The sequence below is a fragment of the Lissotriton vulgaris genome, chromosome 11, assembly GCF_964263255.1.
Source record: "Lissotriton vulgaris chromosome 11, aLisVul1.2, whole genome shotgun sequence".
Taxonomy (NCBI): domain Eukaryota; kingdom Metazoa; phylum Chordata; class Amphibia; order Caudata; family Salamandridae; genus Lissotriton; species Lissotriton vulgaris.
In genome coordinates this window covers 1,108,455,985-1,108,482,263 of record NC_141699.1, presented here as the reverse complement: position 1 = coordinate 1,108,482,263, position 26,279 = coordinate 1,108,455,985, and the positions used below count along the sequence as shown (strand labels likewise).

General features: G+C 46.9%; 1 protein-coding gene across 2 annotated transcripts in view; it reads right to left on the bottom strand.

Annotated features, from left to right (window-relative positions):
* Window positions 1–26,279, bottom strand: part of LOC147684253 (putative cation-transporting ATPase 13A4) — a 296,688-nt gene that overhangs the window by 240,904 nt on the left and 29,505 nt on the right. For both annotated transcript variants that reach the window (XM_086944650.1, XM_086944651.1), the window contains exon 2: window positions 660–833. In XM_086944650.1, coding sequence (XP_086800776.1) covers window positions 660–833 — 174 coding nt within the window. The remainder of the gene's footprint in view (window positions 1–659; window positions 834–26,279) is intronic.

Sequence of the window (26,279 nt, the reverse complement as noted above, 5' to 3'; positions counted from 1 at the left end):
ACTATCAGTGATTGGGAAGAGCAAGCATGTTACAATTCTGTTTTTGGGGGACTGTTTTTTAGGTGTATCTTTTCATGTGAAAGGAAACAATTTAGTTACTCAACCTGAATTTATCCAATGGGGAGAGTAGGCTGGTCATTTGCTGGGGTGAGAGGGAGTATAATTTGAATGACATGTCAACAGACCAATGGCGAAAAAATATTGCTTGGGAGACCCTATATATGTATGTATTTTTGGTATAATATTTCTTCAGAAAACAAAAGACTGGAAATCCAATAAAACTGTTATAGGCCAAACCTAATAAAATGAAAAACTGCAAAATATAGAAAACAGAAAGACAGGACGCCCTCTCCATCTACTTTCCCAAGATCTTGAACTGTGTTGTGTAAACATCAGAACTGCCTTAACTCTCTTGCAGTTCAGGAAGGACCAGGTAATTCACCTCTTAAAAGCAAATGACATTTGGTAGCATCAGAAATTACCACCCACATACATGGCGCCTTTGTGTAAATGATTCCTACCTTTTCCCCAGCTTAGCTCTCCCATTGCAGTCAGCAAAGTCCCTTACATATATATAACATACATGCTATTGCCCAATAATGCCTTTTTGTGTTGAGCACCCGGTCATCCAACCCATCTCAACAACCAAGGCCCCTTACCGTGGTCCTCAGTAACATGACATCCGCGTCTTTCAAGGTGGACGGAGTACAGTTCGCCCACACCTCCCACTCCGGCTTCCAGTAGAACAGAAAGAGAAGGAGGCCAAGGGACAGGATGTGACCAATGATGCACAACACCCTTCGGCATGGGTGGGTCTTGTATCCAAACATGTCCTGCGAAGTAAAAACACAAACATGGAGTGCTAAATAACCTGACAATGAGGCACCTTCTTCCAATTCATAGACATTGAATATAATGAACATTTCTGATCTGTGTGTAGTTGCACATTTTTTGGCATGGCCAATACTTGCAGCAGTGCACTTTTCACCTTCAGTTATTGAACTGTGCAACATTCTCAGAAGTTACCTAACACCTGCATACTTTGATCCACATATACAGGACATGAGTAGCTTTTTTTAGCTGAAGTGCAACCTTCCCATTAACAATACATTAATTCAACCAATATGTTGTTTCCTAGGCTGAAATGTGACAAATTAACCCTCTGAAAAATTGAGTTCTAAACTAGAGTTTATTTTCCCAGATTCTGCTGACTGTACTAGAATATGAAAGACATAACTGTGTTTTAGAGAAAGCTCCAAAGAAACATCAGAAGAAACCCACGTAAATATTGTCAACCGGTGGGGTCAATGATTTTTTGACAGCAGAAGAAGGATAGGATCAACATATTTGAAAATTATTAAAATTAGTGTAATAATGAAACAAGTCAGACAGTGACCAGCCAGAACATATCTGCTTTGTTCTTATCCAATTACTTTTGAAGGGCAGAGAGAGGAATCAGAAGTGTCTGGCAATCAACAATGTAGACAAACTTCTGTATGTGAAGTGGTGATTGATGGTGCAGCAGTGGTGTACACAACTAGTTTCTTATTCCTTTTACTGCTCATATTTGCCACTAAAGTAGACAGAGGCCCTCTAACTCTCGGCCAGTGCGGATGCCCCACTAATGTGACTTGCTTCCCTCTCACCGTGTAAGCAGAACCCTGAATTTCAATACCCTGTTTTCCTCATTGCTCGAGTCGTTGATCCGCGATGGAGCGCAAGTCAGATACACCAACTAGATTCTTCATAGTCAGAGAGTTAACGTTTTCAATTATTCCTTTATGTCAAAATCCACCACATGAGTACATTTCTGAAGCTCACAGGACCTAAAGAAAGGTACTTATAGTCTCACCGGTGTCAGACTGAGACCAGCAGCAAGGCCCAGTCGAGAGCCACCTGCTACTGGTCATCTTGGCGGTTGCAGGAAAGGCCTCCGGTAGCTTGTAGTGTTCCTGTAGCTTGAACAGGAGGCCCGCCTTATGACTCCACTACTTTGTGTTTGATAAAGAGGGAGTAGGTCCAGAAGGTTTTTGTTCTCCTTCATGTCCAGGAAGTGTTCTGAAGTGGGTGCCTGGAGATGCCATATTTATTCCTGACACAAGCTGGCAGGTGGGAATGACTCCTGGCCCAACCAATGGAGTAAAAGTTCCCAAGGCCAACAGAACCCCCTTGGGGAATTTTTCCATAAGGTGACAGTATGTATGTATTGTATTGTATTGCTACTTGTTAAGCGCAGCTGTCACCCAAAGGGTATCCTGGGGCTGAGACCACATCATTCCATCAGGTGAAACACACTACATTGCTCTAGGAAACAAATAGGTCTTAAGGCAGCGGTCTTCAATCTGTGGGGCGCGACCCCCAGGGGGGTCGTGGAGTCCTGGGAAGGGGGTCGCAGATTCTGCAGTTCCTGGCGTCGGGCTGATCGAGGGTGCTCTCGGCCTAATTCACACCGAGGTGTGAAAACCATCAAAGCCTCATTAACAAGTAAAGGTCTTTCAAAGACCTGCGAAGTACTCTGGTCTGTCTTTGTGTGTGTCCAAGCTGTTTGAGCCAGGCACACATACACGAGCTGGGGGGTCGGGGGGCGGGGGTGGGAGTTTTCTGGGGGAGAAGGCTGTAGCCCTTTGAGTTCAATAGACTTAGATGTGGGTTTATTTTTCTTTTTAACGTTTGTTTTATATAGCGCTAGTTTAACCCATAGGTATCAGAGCGCTTTACAAACACACAGTAAACAGCAGAAGGACATTACAATCATTGGTTCAAGTCCCACGAGCCCTCATACCTGGTGCCTGCATGGTGAGATGTTTATACAGCCTGTCGCCCCCCCCCCCCCCAAGCAGGGAGGCGCAGAGATGCCCTCCCATGAGAGAGGAAGAAGGAAGACAACGATGCCCTCCCATGATAGAGGAAGAAGGAAGACGACGCAGAGAGATACTGACCCCCCATGAGAGAGGCACAGACAAGGTGGGTGAATGAATGATGGGTGGATGGATGGATGGACGAAAGGGTGGACGGATGAAGGATGTATGGATGGATGAAAGGGTGGATGGCTGTATGGATGGACGGATGGAAGGATGAAAGGGTGGACTGATGTGTGAAAAGGTGGGTGGATGAATGATGAGTGTAAAGATGAAAGGGTGGATGAAGGATGGATGGATGTGTGAAAAGGTGGGTGGATGGATGGATGGATGAAAGGGTGGATGGATGAAGGATGTATGTATGGATGGAAGGATGAAAGGGTGGGTGTATGGATGTATGGATGGAAGGAAAAAAGGATGAAGGATGGATGGATGGAAGGATGAAAGGATGGATGGATGTGTGAAAAAGTGGGTGGATGAATGATGAGTGGATGGATGTAAAGATGAAAGGGTGGATGGATGGATGAAGGATGGATGGATGTGTGAAAAGTTGGGTGGTTGGATGAAAGGGTGGATGGAAGGATGAGAGGGTAGATGGATGAGGGATGGATGTATGGATGGATAAAAGGATGCATGGATGAATAATGGATGGATTTGTGAAAAGGTGGGTGGATGAGTGATGGGTGAATGGATGGATGAAAGGGTGGATGGATGAAGGATGGATGGAAGGATGGAAGGATGAAAGTGTGGATGGATGGATGAAGGATGGATGTATGGATGAAAAGGTGGATGGATGTATGGATGGAAGGATGAAAAGGTGGATGGATGAAGGATAGATGTATGGATGGATGGATAAAAGGTTGAACGGATGAATGATGGATGGATGGATGTGTGAAAAGGTGGATGGATGTTGGGTGGATAGGTAAAGGATGGATGTATGGATGGTAGGATGAAAGGATGGATGGATGAAGGATTGATGTATGGATGGAAGGATGAAAGGGTGGATGGATGAAGGATGGATTGATGTGTGGAAGTGTGGGTGGATGAATGATGGATGGATGGATGTGTTGAGGTCTAACAGGCACATTTATGGTTGTCGATAGTTGTTTATGATGAGGAGTACCAGTTTCTAGAATTTTTTGTCGGAAGGGGGTCCTTAAGCCTAAAAAGGTTTTACAAGGGGGTCTCAGCATCAAAAAGTTTGAAGACCTCTGTCTTAAGGTCCCTTTTAAAAGAAGTAAGGTCTTGTCTACTCCTCAACGCCAGAGGTAGGGTGTTCCATAGCGTAGCAGCTGTGAAACTAAAGGCACGGCCGCCCATCCTCACTCTATTAATCCTGGGGACCGTCTAAGGCTTCACGTATGGATTTCGCTGCTTCCAAAAGGGCTGTCTCAGTGCTTTAACCAGATCTAAATCCAGATTGGGAGTTGTGAAAATAGTTGTTGGACTCAAGGAAGACAGATTATTGCTTCTGGACTTCCTTCTCAAGGATTTTTGCCGGAACAAGCAGGAGAAAAATAGGCCTAAAATTCTTCTCTCTGGGTATGCTATTTTCAGGATTGGCAAGACATAGGCCGCTTTCCAGGAGAAAGGGTAGATGCCCTTCCGCAAGAAGGAGTTCCAAATGGGATTGAGTCGCTGATTGAGCCACTCGGCCATCAGTTTAAAATACTTGGCTAGGTAAGGATCACCTGGCGAACCTGATTTACATTTGCTCAGTTCACACTTTGAGGCTTCTAGGCTAAACGCACTGAGCTCGGACCAGATTCTGGGCTTGTCCAGAGTCAAGATTGGCGTAGTTGGAGACCCATCTGAGGAAAAAGAGGAATAAATAGCTTGAACTTTCTCCTGAAGAAAAGTAGATAAGTCCTCAGAAAGGGTAACCATGGGAACAATATTGCTATCCAAAGCCAAGGGTTTAATGAAGTCTTGAACAATCTTAAAGACTTTTTCACTGAGCTATCCGAGGACTTTATTTGATTGGTTAAATAGTCTCTAATGGAAGTGTGTTTTAACCCATGAAATTGTTTTGAAGCTGTTCTGTAGGCGCACTTCGCCTCTGAATTGTAGGCTTTTCGCCAAGCACGCTCCCGCTTCTTACAAAGACTTTTCTCCACCTGGAGATCAGAGGTGAACCAGGGTGCAGGGGGTTTCTTCCTGGCTGATTTCATAGTTTTTAACGGGATTTATTTGGTCCAGGGCAGATTTGACCCAACAGTTGAAGGAGCATTCATCCCTACTAGGGTCACCCTGTCGTGTTCATATCTAGGACCCTAATTCGATATTCCCGATTTATGCCCATGTGAGGTTATAATCAATAATATCCTGACAAAGGCATAAGAATCAGATTCATATTCAGTCATAGCCCATGCAATCAAAAGCACAGCATGGCTACTCCCATCAACTCCTAGAAAGCACAACGCGTTCTTTAAACAAACCAAGCCTCCAGCAGCCCGGGAAATTCCCCCCCCTTCTTTTGTTTTGATTTGAACAAGAACTCTTGAAGTCCTGCAAGAACTGTTAGTTCTTGGTGACGTCTTATGTCCAACCTTACGTCAAACCCGGCACCCTTCAGGTATAAAATACAAACAGATGCCTTAAGCAGACACACAGTGGTTTGGAGCAGAGCGGCCATCTACTTGCCCGAGAGCCTAGCTGATGCAAGTGCCCACGGAAGCCGCCCCTCCTGTTTGACGCACTGAGAGAGACGCTGTCTTTTTCTCCAGCTGAGAAAATCCAGCTCCGGTGTTTCCAGCCTACCCTTGCGGGTTGCTGGGATATCAAGTCCTGAGGAAAGAGATACCAGACCTCCCACATTTTATTACCAAGGTACGGAGCTGACTAAACCCGTAAGAGAATTCTTGATGCAGATTATTGGCAAAATCATCTTAACCAACTTAACTTAACACTGCTACTTACTTGTCCCTTCCCACGTAGTAGGCTTTGGTCAGGTACACCTGGGTAGGCTTAGTTAGAAGCACCAGTTGAGCCTTTTAGCCAATGTATATATGTATGTATATATTTTAACCATGTTAAAGTATCATATGGCTAAGAAACCGTATCAATGCTTTTACAGTATTATTTTATAATACTACTTTTACTGTACGCACTTTACTTTACTTTAAGTATTGCAATTGTGGCAATTCATTTCTCTTGCATGAGAAAGAAGACTGTTCAATAAATACCACCTTTTTCATTGAAAACGCCCATCTCTCTATTTCTCTGCACTCTGGTGAAACTAAGTATGCACTGCTGACAGAGTGAAATAGCTGTCTATTGTTTTCACACGACTCTAGAGATACACTCTTATTCAGGGAGAGCAAAGTTGTCATGTTTATGCGGTTGTCGGAAACTGAATCCCTTCTTGTCTGAGCCAAGGGAGCTAATCCCTCCCTATTCATTCAAGAAAGTTTCCAGTGACCTTTGAGCTAGCTGGCGCAAACCTAAATTAAGTTTAACATAGTCAGTAGAGACCTACATGACCTCAGTCCTACGTCTACACTGCTGGATATGTTATTCCAATGCACAGAGCCTATTGGGAAAATAGGAACTACACTACAACCCAAACGTTCAAAGGGGGCCAGCTGTAGTACGGGACCTAAAGACTCAATGGAGACCTTTCTCCAGTCACGCCTTTTTTCATGTTTGGGGGAAGCACTATAGTGCAATAGGGTGCCAGTCCAGCGGAACAGACCTAAGCAGTGGTCTGACCAGGTGAGAGGTAGAGGAGTATCCACATTTAAGGTGGGATGGCTTGAGAAAACAAGATCCAACATATGTCCAGCCTTGTAGGTGGGTGCACACACCTTTTGAGCCAAGTTAACGCCCTCGAGGGTGTCTGTCAGCTGAGTGGCCAGGGGGCAGTTGCTATTGTCCATGTGGACATTAAAGTCTCTGAGGACTGGAAAATTAACATGCCTCAATGATAGGTCTGCAATGGTACCACATAGCTCAGGCAGGTGGCAGGCGGGCTCATCCGGAGGTCTAAAGACCAGCAATCCTGCAAAGAAAGATGCAGGGGAGGTTTTAATACAAAAAGAAAATGCCTCAATCAACCCTGCACTATCAATTCTCTTATAGGACATTTCCCAATCCTCTCTAAGAATCACTGCGAGTCCGCCCCCAACTTTGGTGTCACTGCGATTGGCAGTAGCAATCCGGAAACCTGCAGGTATCGCCATCAGGATATCAGGATTCTAACTTTCTTTTAACCATGTTTCAGTTAAAAACATAATGTCCCAAGCATTGGTCTCTTATGCCAACCAGACATCATCTGCATGTTTCGATAGCGATCTACAGTTTATCAGGCAAGCCTTGAGTTTGGAGCTAGTGGCCTTTTGGAATGCTGACGGTGCCTTTGACATGGGTTGCAGGCAATGTCCCACCCGCAAGCTTTCTTAGAGAGAAAGTGCAAAGATTGCAGTCTGGCTCCTGACCGAGCCAGTCCTGGAGATTCGAGCTGTCAACATGGTGGATGCTGGGAGGACCTGACAGGCTGATTTATTCATAGCAAAAGCTGTTCTCTAGTCCAGACTACTATGGCAGGGGAAGAAAAAGGTGCAGCATGGTTGGCGCTTCCGGCGATCTGGATATTGACGGGAACAGAGTATGCTAAGGCAGAGCCTTTGTGATTTGCAAGTGTGAAACTGACAGCTCTGTTCCCCTATCCTTGCACGCCCATTCCCCTTTTGTCTCACTGTCTGGGAGTAATGCACAAAACCCAAATACCAGCTACACCTAGTCATGTGACCTAGAAACAGACTGAAGGCACCAAATGGGATAGGAAAATGCCAAATTTCAAAAAGTGGAATTTTCAAAATTGTGAACTAAAATTCAACTTTATCATTTAAAAGTAAAATTAAATTACAATTCCTCAGATACCAAAATGAAGCCTGTCTGCGCCTGTCCACGTCTGGACCGCGTCCAGTACAATGAACCGTGGTCCTTGGACCTTCCACCATTACAACATCATTACCCTCCTCGCCCTCAACACCGGACACCACTCTGCCTGCCACCTCACGTCACCGAAGGACACCCAAAGACCTTTCTCCTGCTGAAACTGCAGCTGCACCCTCACCCACCTCCGCACTCCAGGTCCTTCCGCCTTCTAGCCAACCAACAGCGCACCCGACTGGCTCAGCTGCATCATCCCTCCACAAACATGCCATGGAAATCTGGGACCTCCTCAACTCCATGTCTACCGCCATCGCCTTCCTAATGGAAACCTGGACAAACCCTAGCTCCACCCAGACATCGCCTCCTCCATCCCCGACTGCTACAAGATCACCCACAAGGACTGCACCATCTGACCAGGAGGAGGCTTCGTCATCATCCACAAAAACACCCTCCGCCTGACCACCCACTCGGACGACCCAATGACAACCATGGAAAACCTCAACTTCCAGATCCAGACCAACCCCAACACCACCCTCTGCAGCACTCTCATCTACAGACCTCCTGGCCCCCACCCACTCTTCAACTATGTCATCGTCAACTTTAATGCACCCCAGGTTCTCGCATCCACTCATTACATCCTTCTCTGTGACCTCAACTATCACCTGGACAACCCCAATGACAAGAACAATGTATCCCTTCTGGAGAACCTCCCCAACAGAGGACTCAAACAGCTAGTGACCTCTCCAACCCACGCAGCAGGACACGTGCTCAAACTCATCTTCTCTGCCAGTGAAAACCTCACCTACAGCCACACCATTGAACTCCGCTGGACCAACCAACACTGCATGCACTTCGCCTTCCCCAAACTCACTGTACACCACCGCCCTCACCGCCCACCTGCCATAGCTGGAACAAGGTCACTGAAGAACATCTCAATGCCTCCCTCAGCACTACCACACTGCCGACATCCGCCGATGCTAACACCTCAGCACACAAGCTCCACCAATGGATATCCAACTTCTCCAACACTCCGGCACCCCTCAAGAGGGCACCGGCAAGCAACACTCCAATAAAGCCAGCTGGGTTACTCCCGCCCTCCACTAGTCCAGGCGCACCTGTTGACAACTCGAGAAGAGATGAAAGAAGAGTAAAACCCTGGAAATACACGTAACCTACAAAGCCGAAGTCACTGCACCCCATCTCCTTCTCAAATCCACAAAGAAAACACCACACCACATCTTCCAAAGAGCAGCCACCTACATTGCCCCCGAGCTTTGCAGCACTGCTCCATTGAGAGCTTCCCCGATGACTGGAAACACACAGAGATCAACCCCCTGCTTAAGAAACCATTTGCCGACCCGACAGACCTCAAGAACTTCAGACCCATCTCCCTGCTCCCCTTCCCATCCAAGGTCATCCAAGTTCATCAAAGCGAACCATGTCCTGGATATCTCCCAATCCAGCTTCCGAAGCAACCACAGTACCGAGACTGCACTCCTCGCTGCCACTGACGACATCTGTTCCCTCCTGGACCGGGGCGAACCCGCAGTCCTCATCCTACTGGACCGCTCTGCTGCCTTCAACACCATCTCTCACGGCACCCGAATCATGAGACTTCAGAATGCCGGCATCTGCGACAAGGCCCTGGACTCGATCCATTCTTTCCTCACTGGTCAAACACAGTGAGTCAGACTTCCTCTGTTTCTCTTAGATCCTACAGAGATAAGATGTGGGGTGCCCCAGAGCTGCTCCCTGAGCCCCACCCTCTTCAATGTCTACATGGCTCCCCTCACAGCCATCGTCAGGAGCCACTGACTCAACATCGTCTCCTATGCCGATGACACCCAACAAATTCTTGCCTTCACCAACGAACCCACATCCACCAGAAGCAACTTCCACAGCAGGATGAAGGCAGCTGCCACCTGGATGAAAGACAGTTGACTCCCGCTTGGGACGACTCCAGGTGGCCCCTCTCACTGCCCCCCCCCCACCCTCACAGACAATGCATGAAACCTCTGCATCATATTGGTCTCCTCGCTCACAATGAACCACCAGATGAATGCTGTATCATCATTTTGCTTCTACACGTTTCGCCTGCTTCATAAGACATCTGATGGATCCCCACTGAAACCAGAAAGACGGTCACCCATGCTCTCATCAGCAGCAGACTTGACTACGGCAACGCACTCTATGCCGGTGTCACCCAGGTCTCCTCAGGAAACTACAGAACATTCAAAATGCCACAGCCAGACTGCCGTAGCCGCATCACCAAACACCTTCGGAAAATACACTGGCTCCAAATCAAAAGAAGAATCACTTTCAAGCTCCTCACACATGCCTACAAAGCCATCCATGATACAGGACCAGCATATCTGAACCACCGCATCTCATTCCATGTACCCACCAAACTCCTCCACTCCATCCAACTGGTTCTGACTACCATCCCACGGATCCACAAAACTAGAACGAGAGGAAGATCCTTGTCCTACTTCACGGCAAGCCCTGGAATACCCTACCTCCCTACCTCAGGCAAGCCCTGTTGCTGACCCAATGCAGGAAGGATCTCAATACCTGGCTATTCGACTGCACCCCTGCCGCCCAGATGGATCAGCAGCCCCCCTCTCCCCTCTCAGTTCCTTGAGACCCTCACGGATGAGTAACCGTGCTTCACAATCCCCAGATTGATTGATTGAAACATAACTTTCCTACCTGTTTCCAATCAAGCGTTAGCACTGTAATAAGGTAACCCAATGTTTTCCTATGAGACAGGTAGGCCTCATAGTAGTGAAAAACTAGTTTAGGAGTTTTTCACAACCAGCACATGTAAAACCTCAGGGAGGGCGCAAAATCGTTCCGCTCGCGGATTTTGCGAATTTTTGGCAATTTCGCGATCCGCGAAATCTCGCGAAATTGCCGAAAATTCGCAAATCCGCGCGCGGGCGGATTTTCCTGGGGGCAAAAGTTGAAACTTACTTTGTAACTATTTTAGAATGGCGCCGGCAAGCTGCCAGAGTGCTGCCAGACTGCTTCCAGAGTGCTGCCAGAGTGCTGCCAGAGTGCTGCCAGAGTGCTGCCAGAGTGCTGCCAGCTTGCCGGCGCCATTCTAAAATAGGTGCAAAGTTAGCTTCCACAGGAAGCACTTACAGATAAAATAAAGCAGGTGCTCGAGTTAAAGCTCAAATTCAGTTACACATTAATAATAATAATAATAATAATAATAAGGGAATTTTATAAAGCGCCTGGTACGCTCAGATGGCGTGTCCCCGCGCTGAAACCGAAGAACTCAAAAAGCAGAAGAGTGAAGTAAGCCCAGTTATCGTGAAAATAGATATGTTTTTAGCTTCTTCCGGAAGCTGGATTCAGATGGCTCCAGGCGGAGATTAAGGGGTAGGGCATTCCAGCTCTTCGCCACCAGGTAGCGGAATGATCTTCCTCCCATGGGAGGAAAGCAGGGCGCGTGTTGGTACATACCTGGTGACTAGATTCTGGAGTGGTGCTGGTGCCTTCCCAGCAAGGATGCGATGACAAGTACAAAGGGCCTTAAATTCGACTCTGCTTCTTACTGGCAGCCAGTGGAGGGTCCGAAGGGCAGCTTTAGAGGCCGATCTTTTGGGAAATTTTAGAATGAGGCGAGCTGCCGCATTCTGTAACACCTAAAGGCGGTTTATTACTTTACAGGTTGCTCCTAGATATAATAGATTGCCTTAATCTAGGCGCGATGTGACGAGGGCATGTACCAGCATTCTACGAGCAGACGTAGGAAGGAGATCTAAGACCTTCCGTAGGTTTTTTAGAACGCTAAAACAGACACCCGCCACACGGCCTATCTGGGGTCCAAAGGACAGGTCAACGTCGAGCCAGACTCCAAGGTTCCTAACTTCCTGACGAGGTGTTGGAGCCTCACCTAAGCAAGTGGGCCACCACGCCGACGACCAAACAGATGGGTTCCCCCCACCATGAGCACCTCGGTCTTGTTGCCATTTAATTTGAGGCAGTTAGTGGACATCCAGGCTGCAAGATCTTGCATGCAGGCTCTGAAACTGTCCATAGCAAGGCCGGGGGCACATGAAAGGGAGATAACCAACTGTGTGTCATCGGCGTAGGACACAATTTGCAGGCCATGGCCCACAGCGATCGGGGCCACTGGGGAGACATAAAGATTAAATAGAGTGGGGCTCAGGGACGATCCCTGGGGAACGCCCTGGCCCAATCCAATGTCCCTGGAATAATAATCGCCCTGACGGACCTGGAAGCTTCTCCCAGTCAGGAAGGATTGGATCCATTTGAGTGCAGCTCCAGATATTCCACCACTGTTCAGACACTGTAGCAAGGTGGTATGAGCTACAGTGTCGAATGCTGCACTCAGGTCCAATAGGACGAGGGCCATAGTATGACCCTCATCCACCCCCTGACATAGGGTCTCCACGGCCATCAGGAGCGCCGATTCCGTTGAGTGGCGGGGCGGAAGCCAAACTGGCTGTCGTGTAGTAGGGCGGCCTCTTCCACAAAATCCATCAATTGCAAATTGACCGTTTTTTCAGCCACTTTGGCCAGATAGGGCAGAAGGGAGATAGGCCAGAGGTTCTCTAGCTTATCGAAGCTGATGTTGAGTTTCTTCCTAAGGGGTAGAACCACCGCCTTTTTCCAGTCTTCGGGCACGGTGTTAGTGCTGAAAGACACGTCTAGTAAGTGTCTGATATAGGGTTCCAATACCACTAGGCTATCAGCTAGACGTTTAGGTGTAGTGGGATCCCGCGGAGATCCCGACTTCACAGATCTGCAGATTTTTAAGAGGTCTTCTGGAGGCGGGGTGACAAAGTTGGTCAATCTATGTCTATCCTCCCATTCCCTAGGGCTTTCCACAAATTCTGTCCCATCAATGGGTTGAATCGGAAATGCCGAGTACATTTTGGCTATCTTATTGGCGAAGAAGTCTGCGATCCTATCACAGGATTCGGCCGAGCAGTCATCTGGGGCAATGGCTGGCTTTCCACTCTAGAGAGTTTTGTAGAGCGAAAAAAGCTCCTTCATTGAGTTACCAGCTTTGCTAATTCTGGTCGTGTAATACGCTGCTTTAGACTTCCTAATAAGCCCATAGTAAATTCGCCTCTCAATCAAATAGACGTCTCTAGTGTCTTTGGAAGGAGCCCCACGCCACTGTCTTTCGACTCCCTTCAGTGTGGCTTTCATGACTCGTAGTTCGTTACTGAATCATGGGGCAGTTTTTTTAATACGGCCTCCCGATTTGGCTCTAGAAAGTGGGGCTGTGCAATCTAGCGCCTCGTTGATGCACTTACATAGATTGGTGGTAGCCATATCTGCATCATCCCCCCCAGGGCTCCCCCCTTTAGTCAGCGGCGCACAGAATTTAGCCTGGGAAAGGTGGCCCATCTCCGCCTGAGATGGTACAGTGTTGCTGGCTGCGGGGATCTTGCCCCAGAAATTCGTATGGAGAATGTCACTAGATGATGATTCGACCAGGGAATAGGGGTGGGGGTAATAGCTTCTACTTCCTCCCAATTAACGAATATAGGGTCAAGCAGGTGTCCTAACTGATGAGTGGGGCCACTTACTATTTGATTCAACTGGAGTGATCCTAGTGCCTGGCAAAAATTCTTGCTAACATTGTCTGTAGGGTTGTTCAGGTGTGAATTAAGATCTCCAAGAACTAGGAATTTATCTTTGCATAGCACAGTCTCCACAATGCCTTCGACCAGACTCTCTTCAAACCTAGCTATAGGGCCTGGGGGTCTATAGATTAACATGCCCTTCAGCGTGCAGCTGTTGTTCACTTTAACAGTGAAACTCCCTGCCTCACAGTCCAGGATGGGAGAATAGTCTAGTTGGCATTGTAGACTTTCCTGGGCTACAATTGCAATACCCCCTCCTCTGCCAGTTGGTCTATCCTTTCTATGCATTTTATAGCCCTCTGGGAGTGCCTCTAGGGCATCAGGGGTAGACTCTTCATCTAGCCATGTCTCAGTGAGAAACACAAGATCCCACTGTTTCTCAGTGAGTAGATCGTATAAGTCTAACTTGTATTTTCGTAGCGAGCGTACATTGAGCAGGCCGCAGTTCAAGATATGGTCTGTGGCGGCCACGTTCCTGCCAGGATCATAGGAGAAGTGACAGTATTCGCAGCCTATATTATCCTCCACTCGCATGTTATGCTTACAGGACTCGGCAATGTTACTGCGGAGAGTCAGTAGTTCCTGCCTGCTCCACCGTACGCGGCCCTCCCGAGGGGCATAAGGTATGGCCCTGGACCGCGTGCGATTGCGGACAGGCGCAGACGGGCTTTCCTTTGGCGGGCCTTCGGCGCGCTGACGGCGCGCCCGCTGCGCACGTCCGCTGCGCTTCCGGCAAATACACATTGATAAAGAGAGGAAAGAGGCGTGGTCTCAGAAAGTGGGTGTGGCCCGGGGGTATAGCGCGCGATGGCGGCAATGTAATTCCCTGCCTGCACCAGCGCTGAAATCCGCTGTGCGAGGGACTTTGAAGCAGCTTAAGGGAAAGTGCACAACAGTGAGTGAAACGTGGTTTAAAAGCTCCGAAAACACGATTATAATATTAAAATAAACACAGAGCAGACTCTGCCGGCTTCCGCCTCAGCCCCAAATATAAGTTGGCACGTGGAGGCAGGACAGGTGTGCTGCTTTCTCCCCATATCTATCGTCGAAATGTTGCAAACCACGTGATTGCAACATTTCTGCATCAGCACGGCTGCCGCTTCAAGTTAGTTTAATGACATTGTTTCCGTTGTATTGATCATGACTTTTGTGTTTTTTGGTTTTATTATAGACATCATCTTTTCATCTGAGCAGCGCGCTCGTTCAATCCGCGGGCGCACATTGTTCAGGACACAACCCACTGAACATATATGAATCGAGCTCAGGGGCTGTCTCTCGGGCCACTTACACTCTGCGCACACCCCGGGGCTTCCTGGCGCTTTACACATAAAGGGCCCTTTGTGTAACGCTACCCTCAAAGAAACTTTACAAGCTTAGCAAGGCGCTTTCTCCAAACATTTAACCCAGTGAGTGGGTTCAATCATCCGACTTAAACTAAAGCAGAGCAGATCACTGATAAATAAAACTGAAAGATCTTTTACAAAACGTGAACCAAATGCGGTGTAGAAACGTGTAATAATAGTCGTTCTTCAAGTGCCTCTGAAAAGGAGAAATGTCAGTGGGAGAGAGATGCGAAATTAAACAGAGAACGAGAGGGCTCGCTGCCTCTTCCTGCTCGCGCTGTCTGACAGGCACAGACAGGGTTAACGAAGGGTTGGGGTTCATGGGGGCGACATAGCAAGAAGCCCCGGAAGCAAGTGACATGTGCACACTCTCCGCCGAATGTCTGACATAATATCGACAGACAGAATATCTACATACAAAAATATCGACACAAAAATATCGAAATCAAAAATATCGGAGTCATATCTTCATAAAGGTAAGTACAAAAATATCGAAAAATTAATATCGTAGTACAAAAATATCGAAATTAAAAATATCGTTTTTTAAATGTATTAATAATAATGTAAAAATAATTTTAAAATACATATAATTTTACAAATATTAAATAAAAATATTAAAACATAATTAAAAAATTAAAACTAATACATATACATTTAAAATAAATTAAAAACTTAATAATTTAATGTAATTTTATTTTTTTTAATTTCATTTAATTGATTTAATTTAAATTTATTTTATTTTTACCCTGTACAACTGTACCCCAAAAACCCAAAACTGACCCTGAACCCTAAAAATACCCCTTTACCCAAAAACCCAAAACTGACCCTGAACCCTAAAAATACCCCTTTACCCAAAAACTGAAAACTGACCCTGAACCCTAAAAATACCCCTTTACCCAAAAACCCAAAACTGACCCTGAACCCTAAAAATACCCCTTTACCCAAAAACTGAAAACTGACCCTGAACCCTAAAAATACCCCTTTACCCAAAAACTGAAAACTGACCCTGAACCCAAAAAATACCCCTTTACCCAAAAACTGAAAACTGACCCTGAACCCTAAAAATACCCCTTTACCCAAAAACTGAAAACTGACCCTGAACCCTAAAAATACTCCTTTACCCAAAAATAATTAATATTATTTAATTACCAATTAATTATTAATTAACAATAACAATAAAGTAAATATATTAGCACATTAGCTGTAATTAATTAAATTTAATAATTAATATAACTTTTCCCCAATTAATTAATTAACAATAACAAAAAATTATATATATAAAAAAAATTACTCTAATTAATGTAACTAACTAATTAATATTAATTAATTACCAATTAATTATTAATTAAAAATATGTACAAAATTATATTAATTAATTAACTAATTAATATTAATTAATTACCAATTAATTATTAATTAAAAATATTTACTAACATATATTAATTAATTAATTATTATTAAATTACTTCCCACCCTATTTCCCTATAAACCCACAACCCGCTCTGATACTAAAACGCAAAATGTAAACAAATTTACAAATTTTCAAACATACATTACAAAACATGTTTAACAAACATATAAACAACATAATAAAAAACATAACACTAAATTTTATTTCGATATTAGTAAAATTCGATATTAGTAACATACATACCTTAAAAAAACGATATTCTGTCTGTCGATATTTTGGACATCGATATTCTATACTGTCGAAATTAAAACATCGATATTATTGTATATCGATATTTTAATTTCGATATTTTGTCTGCCTACCAAACACACACATGCAGCCTCCAAGAACAGAAACACTCCTGGGAGCCAGCCAGATGTATTCACCGCAGATTGGAACCTCAATCGGTTCTCTTGGAAAACACCCCCATCTAGCGGGTAATTCTTTGTACTGCACTTGGCTTTTGCCATTCGACTTTCTCTTGATGTTGTTGGCCTATTATTAGGGTCTGCCTGAGAGAGGTTGAGCTAGCGCATGGGTCGAGCCTGCGAGGCACTATTGTATACAGAAAAGGGCTTGGAACCCGCCCATACTTACCAATTTGTGCGCTTCAGTGACAACTCTTCTCTTCTGGCCCTTTTCGCAGCTGTCGTGTCGGGAAAGCACTATACATTTACCCCACGAGGTGGCACTTACTGATTAGCCAGTGGAAAGTACTCCTGTATTTTTTTTGCAAATCGCAAAAAAATCCGCGATTTCGTGGGAAATCCGTGAATTCGCGGATTTTTTGCGAATTTGCGGACCGCAGATCCGCAAATTTCACCCATACTACATGTCCAACTTCTTACCTACAATTCACCCTGCCCGTGGGCTGTCAAGGGCCCACCTTAATGGTGACTAGTATGTTATAAAAAGGAAGTTTTCAGCTTGGCAAAGGTTTTTTTTATTGGTAGGTTGAATTGGTAGTTTAAAACAGCAACCATGCTGCAAGGACAGGCATGAGACAGGTAACAACTCCTATTTCTATCCTTTGTTTTATTTTTATTGGAGATAGGAGCTAGCCCAAGTGGAGCCTTCCTGAAGATTGAAAGTTGGGAGACTTCTTCCCCGCCCAGATCATGGTGGGTTGTGATAGTCATGATTGTTAATGCTAATTTGGAGGTGGTTTATTACTTACTAGCCCTTGAATAGCTTAGTCTGTGATATTTAAGCATGAATATATACTGGGCATAAATAGACCCTCTGTGGAGGTTATTCCGTGACATGAAAGTGAATACAAATAACACATTATTGTATGTGTTTATCAGAAGGACAAATTAAATTAGGTCCTTTTGTTGGTGAGTGGTGAGTTTGATGGATGTAGGGGGACACATAAGAGTCTCCCACGTGAGAATGAAGATGACATGCCATACAGGAGGTGTGTGAGTGTTACTGAGCCAACAATCGAAACGTACATGTTTATTTATTTAGTATGCATTTTTATGTAAACTATCTGATATGATTTTAAATTTAAAAATGTATTAACTGTTTACATGTATGATTATAAAGACATATATATATATATATATTCACTGAAAAAACCATAGGTTTCACACCAGTTATAGTTAGGAATTAGCATTTAAAAAACCTATTAAATTCACTGAAAAAACCATAGGTTTCACACCAGTTATAGTTAACTGGAAATTTTACTGACATAAAACCATTGAAATTCCATGTTATAGTTAGTTGGACTCACTATAACTTGCACGCCTGCAATGCACTGCTGATGACGTCACATATTACATCACTCATGACATGGTCAGTGACATCACTCATGACATCACTGATGACACCATCCAGTGAATGTGTGTCTTTCTGAAAAATAAATATGTTTTATATATGTATATGTAAAGGTCGATGGAAGAATAAATGTTTAAATAAGTGTCTAAAAATATATATTTTTTAAATTGATTGGTTAACTGGCTTATTAAGTGTATCTTAGTGAATACATATATTAGCGAGTAAAGTTCAAATATTTAAATATATGTATCAGTGTTTCACTTTGTGTATAAGTGGCTGCATGAGTTGGTGAGTAGCTACATGTATGTGTATATGGGTTATTAGATGTTTTTTAGTATCAGTATGAGTGTCTGTATGGTTTGGTGGGGGTATTACTTAGCACATAGATGCATCAATGACTGACTCACTGTTTGTATGTGTTTTGAAGACAGCATATGTGCAGGACTGTATGGGTGGATGAGTGTGTATATGTGTGTGTTGGTGAGTGAATGGCTGTCTCACTAGTGTCTTTATCAGTAACAAGATATGTTTTAATCTAGTATATGTGAGTATTGATGTATATAAGTGAGTATATGAGAGCGTGAGAGATTGTAAGAGTTCCTGTTTAAATAAGTATGTGTTTCTATAAGTGATTGTTTAAGTGAGTAAGTATGTGTAAGTTTCCTTAGAAGTAAGGTGGTAGTTTGTGTATAGTTGTATAGTCAAATAAATGGATGTTCAATAGTTTATTTGCATGTGTGAGTAACTGTTGGATGACTGTTGGTGTGTAACAGGATGTATAGGTGTATCACTACATATGATGAGTGAGTATATGTATGAGTGACTATATAGAACTGTTGGCAAATGAGTGGATGTCTATATAGATGGTGTCATTTCTGAATTGGTTGTTGTAACTGGTATGGGTATCTCCATTTTTTTGAAAATGTTAGTTTCTATTTTTGAATATGTGTTTCAAGGGTTACATTACACTGAAAGGAGGTCTGTCACTCTGTCACAAGGATGGTGTCATCAGTGATGTCATGAGTGATGTCACTGACCATGTCATGAGTGATGTAATATGTGACGTCATCAGCAGTGCATTGCACGCGCAAGTTATAGTGAGTCCAACTAACTATAACGTGGAATTTCAATGGTTTTATGTCAGTAAAATTTCCAGTTAACTACAGCTGGTGTGAAACCTATGGTTTTTTCAGTGAATTTAATAGGTTTTTTAAATGCTAATTCCTAACTATAACTGGTGTGAAACCTATGGTTTTTTCAGTGAATTTCTTAGGTTTTTTAAATCCTAATTCCTAACTATAACTAGTGTGAAACCTATGGTTTTTTCAGTGAATTTCAAAGTTTTTTTTAATGCTAATTCCTAACTATAAGTCTCACTTTATAAGTTAGACTGTTAGAGCTCTAGTTGTTCTTTAGAACACTCTGGTACATTCTGTCATTGGGCTATAGTTGCGCTACATCTGGCTGATATTTGGGCTACATTTGTATTTTTTTGTCTCTGGTGGCCATCTTTGGGCTACATTGGGCTACATTTGGGCTCTAACATATATATAGCCAATGTAGCCCAATATATATTTTTTCAAAGTTAATTTTCGTAAAAACCACTGGAGCATATATCTTGAGATATAGCAAAGACACATCGGGCTACCAGTCCCTACAATTTTTCCCAATTTTTTTTTTGTATATTGTTTTTGTTTTTTTTGCACTGGAGTGCTCCCGGTGCGCTCCCCGGTGAGCGCCCCGGAAAGCGTAGTATTTTGAAGCGCCCCGGTACGCGAACCGGGAAGCGTCCCGTTAGCGCCAATGTCGCGAACAAAAACATGATCGTGACGTATTGCGTAGCCGCGTCCGCGTGATACGCACGGCGTAAACGCACCCGGAAGCATTCGACGCGCTTACGTGACGCGCCCCTGGGTGCACCCCGGGACGCGCCCCGGGGCACGTAGCGTAAGCGCGTCGGGTCATGTGACCTGAAAATAACACTTTTCATTGGTTCATAACAGTTTTGGTTTCATAATGATGAAACCCCTGGCCATGTGACCTGAAAATAACACTTTTCATTGGTTCAGGATCTTTTTTTTTTCCAAATGATGAAAGCCCCCACCTTTTTTCCTTATTCTACCTTTGTGCTTTGAGCGAGGTAGACCTGCAGTTATATCAGTCGAAAATGGCTACATTAGCTGCAGCTGCTGGATCTTCTGGACCACCACTAGCACCACCACCACCACCACAAGGACCTCCACAACTTCACAGTGGTGGAAATCAAGAACAGGAAGAGGATGAGGAGGAGGAGGAGAGTAGATTCGTCCGAGAGGACAATATTACCTACAAACCTAAAGAGCACATCATCTGGCAATTTTTTTCAATCCCCAACGACAAAAAAAAAGTAAATGCACCTAAGGCAACCTGCTTAATCTGTCATCAGGAGCTGTCAAGGGGGAATCCCAACAAAAAATACTCCTTCGGCAACCACACGATGATCAGACATATGCTTCGAAAGCATCCAAATAACTATGCTAGGGCAGAGGTCAGGGAACTGGCCAGAAACTCTGTCCAATCTTCTGCCAGCACCTCCCAAACTAATGTTTCCACCCCATCGGGACCAGAAGTTAGGGAGATATGCTCCACCATACAAACCAAATTTTCCAATTTTAAAATGGTTTGTATTTTTTGTGGACAAACAATATGCTATGGAGAGCAATGCATCACACTTATTAATCGTGCTTGGGATAACCACAAGTGCCCAAGGAAACATTAATTTGTTCCGCTTTTTTTTTTTGCTCCTGTTGAGCCCTTTAGAATTCCCTGTTTTTTGTTTCTCCCCTTAAAAAATACAAAAAAAACAAAAAAAATTCAGAAAAGCCAAAAAAATAAAAAAAATTAAAAAACCAATAAAAAAAATATAAAACAACAAAAAGAATGAAAAAAACAGTTCTTTTTAGAACTACCTCCAAAAAATCTGTCATTCTTTTTTCCCCATGGTACGCTACCCGGTGCGCTCGCCGGTGCACGTACCGGGCCCTCCCCCCGCGCAAATCGAAAAAAAAAAAATGTTTTGCCCCGCAGGGCCCTTTTATGGCCCCCACATCAAACCTAGGGGTTCAGAGGGGGTCTACTCTGCCCCCTTAAGGTCATTTCCCCCCTTTGTTTTTGCCACCTCTTGTGTCTCGATTTTTACCGAGACACAAGATGGCGGCCGCTCCGGACTGTTTTGAATGTTTACAGACACCCGAGAGCCAATCAGCTTTCCGTGCGCAAGTCGCGTGGCGAGCCCGGTGCGCGCCCCGGTGCGCGTACCGGGGCGCACTTATAGATATATATTTTTTTTTGAACCAAAATTACTCAAAATCCACCGGAGCACATATCTTGAGACATAGCAAAGGCACATCGGGCTACCAGTCCCTACAATTTTGCCAAGTTTGGTGGAAATCCATTCAGCCGTTCGGGCTAAAAGTGAGTTCGACCGCCCTATGGAAATTAACATGGGGAAAACATGTTTTGGGACCCCCCTTTTATCTCGGACCCCGCATGACGAATCCCCCCCCAAACTTTCAGGGAAGGATCGGAGCTCGACGAGGCAAATTTGAGGAAATTTCCAGGCAGATTCGTCAACCGGCGCCAAAGTTATTCCAAATAGAATTTTGAGATTTTGCATTGAAAAAAATCCTGGCGACCGTCAGTAGGCAATATATATATATATATATATATATATATATATATATATATATGTAGATAGATATAGATAAGCAAAGGTCCAGGCTTTTGAGGGCGCACTCACTGCAGGTAAGCACCAGCCGGTTCATTAACGCTTCGCGCATCCCCTTTGGCGCTGGGTTTGAGGAAGCAAGACCACGCAAAGCTGCTCCAAGAAAGATTTATTTCTGTTACTGGCAACCTGACGCGTTTCAAAGCAATAGCTTCTTCCTCAGAGGTCTCAGTATTGTGCAACAGGAAACAGGAAACTCCCAATCTGCAAACTCCGCCTTAAGTAGGACGTGCTCAGTGCACGCTTTGCCTTCTGGGACATGTAGTCATAGGAGTTAAAGTTTATGCCTTAAGTAGGTCCTGTGCCTGTTCAATACTAAAAGTCCATTAAAACCCTAAGTGGGCCTCGCAGCAGAGTCCGTGGTTCCGGGTAGTTCCAACTTGCAGTACCGGTTAAGTGGCTGGAACTGTTCCAATCTGCGGTGTCCTTTGCATTTCAATGGACGTTGCTGCCCCCCACAGCAGGACTACCTTGTTTGATAGAGATGAGCAAAGGCCCAGACTTTTGAGGGCGCACTCACTGCAGGTAAGCACCAGCCAGTACATTATCGCTGCAAGCATCCCCTTCGGCGCTGTGTTTAGGGAAGCAAGACCACGTGAAGCTGCTCCAAGAAAGATTTATTTCTGTTACTGGCGACCTGATGCGTTTCTAAGCAATAGCTTCTTCATCAGAGGTCTCAGTATTGTGCAACAGGAAACAGAAAACTCCCAATCTGCACACTCCACCTTAAGTACGACATGCTCAGTGCACGCTTTGCTTTCTGGGACATAAAGTCATAGGAGTTCCTATTTCCTGTTGCACAATACTGAGACCTCTGGTCCCCAAAACCACATCACCCGCAGTCCAAAGGGATCCTCTTCGGCGGGGGCTCGGTAGAGATCCACCTTGCCTGACGTGCAGCTGAATGGCGGCAACACCGCCTCAATTTTCTCCCAGGAACAGGGGGGACCTCGGCAATTCCAGTACCCTGGATACACAGCAATCCGCCGAGACGGTCAGCCAGCAGTTCCGAGGTCAGCTTCACGATGTGAGGGTCTCCAAAGCGTGTTGCTGGCAAACATGCGACAATGTGTCACACCACTCCCTCCAAGGAAGAAGAAGAGACCAACAAACGGGGAAACTTGGAGGCCTTTAATATCTGGAGCTGTAACATCAATCAATCAATCAATCAAAGCATTTATATAGCGCACTACTCACCCAGAGGGTGTCAAGGCACTAGGGGAGGGGGGTCCGCTACTGCTCGAACAGCCAGGTCTTGAGTTGCTTCCTGAAGGCGAGGTGGTCCTGGGTCAGGCGGAGGTGGTTCGGGAGGGAGTTCCATGTCTTAGCGGCGAGGTAGGAGAAGGACCGTCCCCCTGTGGTGGCTCTTCGGATGCGGGGGACGGCGGCGAGGGCGTGGCCGGTCGATCGAAGCTGGCGTTTGGGGGCGTAGAAGTTGAGGCGGCTGTTGAGGTATCCTGGGCCTTGGTTGTGTAGGGCTTTGTGTGCGTGGGTGAGGAGACGGAAGGTGATTCTCTTGTTGACCGGGAGCCAGTGCAGGTCTCTCAGGTGTCCGGAGATGTGGCTGCGACGGGGGATGTCCAGGATGAGTCATGCTGAGGCGTTCTGGATCCGCTGGAGTCTCTTCTGGAGTTTGGTGGTGGTTCCGGCGTAGAGGGAGTTGCCGTAGTCCAGACGGCTGGTGACGAGGGCCTGGGTCTCATCTTGTCCGAGTTCAGTTTCAGGCGTCTGTTCTTCATCCATTCGGCTACCTCTTTCATCCCTTCGTGAAGGTTGGCTCTGGCGGTGGCGGGGTCGTTGGTGAGGGAGAGGATCAGCTGGGTGTCGTCGGCGTAGGAGATGATGTTGAGGTTGTGCTGGCATGCGATGTCTGCGAGGGGGCTCATGTAGACGTTGAAGAGGGTTGGACTGATCGAGGAGCCTTGAGGAACGCCGCAGATGACTTCGGTGGCTTCATATCTGAACGGGGGGAGGCGGACTCTCTGTGTCCTTCCAGCGAGGAAGAAGATGATCCACTCCAGTGCCTTGTCCTGGATTCCGACGTTGCTGAGTCACTGCACTAGTGTACGGTGGCAGACAGTGTCGAAGGCCACAGAGAGGTCTAGGAGGATGAGGGCTGCTGTTTCTCCATTGTCAAGCAGGGCTCGGATGTCATCGGTGGCTGCGATCAGGGCGGTCTCGGTGCTGTGGTTGGCCCGGAAGCCAGACTGCGAGAGGTCGAGGGATCCGTTCATCTCGAGGAAGGCGGCCAGCTGCTTGTTGACGGTCTTCTTGATGACTTTTGCAGGGAACGGGAGCAGCGAGATGGGGCGGTAGTTCTTGAGGTCGGTGGGGTCGGCTGATGGCTTCTTTAGTAGAGCGCTGAGTTCGGCGTGCTTCCAGCTCTCCGGGAAGGTAGCGGTGTCGAAGGAGGTGTTGATGATGTCCCGCAGGTGGAGTGCGATGACAGCGTCGGCCTTGTTGAAGACGTGGTGAGGGCAGGGGTCGGTCGGAGATCCGGAGTGGATTGAGTTCATCGTGCGGACGGTGTCTTCGGTGCTGATCTGGGTCCAAGCATGGAGGGTGGTGGTGGGGGGCGGTGGTTCGGTCGTGGCGTGCGTCGGTTGAGTGCTGAAGCTGTTGTGTATGTCCGCGATCTTGTTGTGGAAGTAGGAGGCGAGGGAGTTGCAGAGGTCTTGCGAAGGGGTGATGTCGTTGTTTCCGGCGTTGGGGTTGGAGAGCTCTTTAACGATGTTGAAGAGTTCCTTGCTGTTGTGTGCGTTGTTGTCCAGTCGTTCCTTGAATGCAGTTTTCTTGGTGGCGTGGATAAGTTGGTGGTGTTTTCGGGTGGCGAGCTTGAGGGCAGTCATGTTGTCCGGTGTAGGGTCTCTGCGCCAGGTTCTCTCGAGGGCTCGGCAGTTCTTCTTGGAGCTCTTGAGTTCGTCGGTGAACCATGGGGCTTTCTTGCTGCCGGGTCTGCTAGGCGGGGTCCTCAGGGGGGGGAGGTCGTCTGCGCAGTCGCTGATCCACTCGTGAGGTTGGTGGCCGCTTGGCTGGGGTTCGTTGCGCTGGTGGGTGGGTTCTTGCTCAGGGAAGTCGCGAGCTGGTCGGCTGTGATCTTGTTCCAGCTTCTGCGTGCAACCTGTTGCTGGTGGTGGTGGGTCGTGGTCCTTCTGAAGCTGAAGTGGACGCAGCTGTGGTCCGTCCAGTGGAGTCTGGTGGCGTGGATGAAGGTGATGTCCTTGCTGGATGAGAAGACGGGGTCGAGTGTGTGTCCGGCGTAGTGGGTGGTGGTGGTCACCAGCTGCTTGAGTCCAAGGTTTGCGAGGTTGTCCAGCAGGGTGGTGGTGTTGCGGTCGTTGTTGTTCTCCAGGTGGAAGTTGAGGTCCCCGAGGAGAATGTAGTCAGCGGAGGGGAGGACGTGTGGGCTGATGAAGTCGGCGATGTCTTCGCTGAATTGTGTGCGTGGTCCCGGGGGTCTGTAGATGAGGGTGCCTCTGAGGGTGGTCTTGGGGTTGATGTGGACCTGGAACTGCAGGTGCTCGTCGGGTGCGAGGGTGTCGTCGGTGTTGGTCGTGATGCGGATGGTGTTCTTGTGGATGATGGCGATGCCTCCTCCGGTCTGGTTGATGCGGTCCCTTCGGATGATCTTGTAGCCATCTGGGATGGCGATGGCGATGTCGGGCGCTGAAGAGGCGCTCATCCCGGTTTCCGTGAGGAAGGCGACGTCTGGTGAAGTTGTGTTGAGCAGGGTCCAGAGCTCGACGGCGTGTCTGTGGACGGAGCGGGTGTTGAGCAGGATGCATTTCAGGTGGCTGCTGCTGTTGCTCGTCTTGGTCTTGGTCGGTGCTGGAGTAGTGCAGGTCCGGATGCAGGTGAACTTGCAGGAGTGGCAGCAGAAGGGTCCGTGGGTGCGTCTCGGAGTGGCTCGGTAGCAACCAGGGGTTCGGCCGGCATTGAGTGCGTTGAGTTCGGTGGTGTCGTAGGTCCGGCGGGTGGGCTGGTGACTGCGGGGGCCAGGGGTCCTGGCACTGGGCGCGGTCCAGGCGCGGACGGGTGCAGACGGGCTTACCTTTGGCGCACCTTCGGTGCTCAGTCGGTGCTCCCGCTGCGCGCGTCCGCTGCGCGCGTCCGCTGCACGGTCGCTCTGGGGACGTCATAAGAAGGAGCCGGGAGGGTGGGTCAACTGGGTGGCAGGAGCGGGGCGGCCAATGGACAGGAGGGGGGCGGGGTCGACGGAGGTCTGTGGCAGGAAGGGAGACTGGGGCGGCTCGGCGGCAGGGAGCAGCACCCAAGGTAGGGGGATGAGAGCAGAGGGGGGGAGCAGGGGGTGGTGGAGGCAAGGCAAGGCAGAGGGAAAACGAAAAGGCAACACGAAGGTAGGGCAGCACAGGAGGTAGAGGCTAGTCACACAGCAACAGGCAGACACGGGGGAAACACAGAGGCGGCAATGCCTCACACGGCAACAGGCAGACACGGGGAAAACACAGAGGCGGCACTGGAATCAGCAGCGAGGCAGCAGAGGCGGGAAGATCCATGATGCGGCAGCGAGGCAGCAGAGCAGCGGGCAGGAGCAGC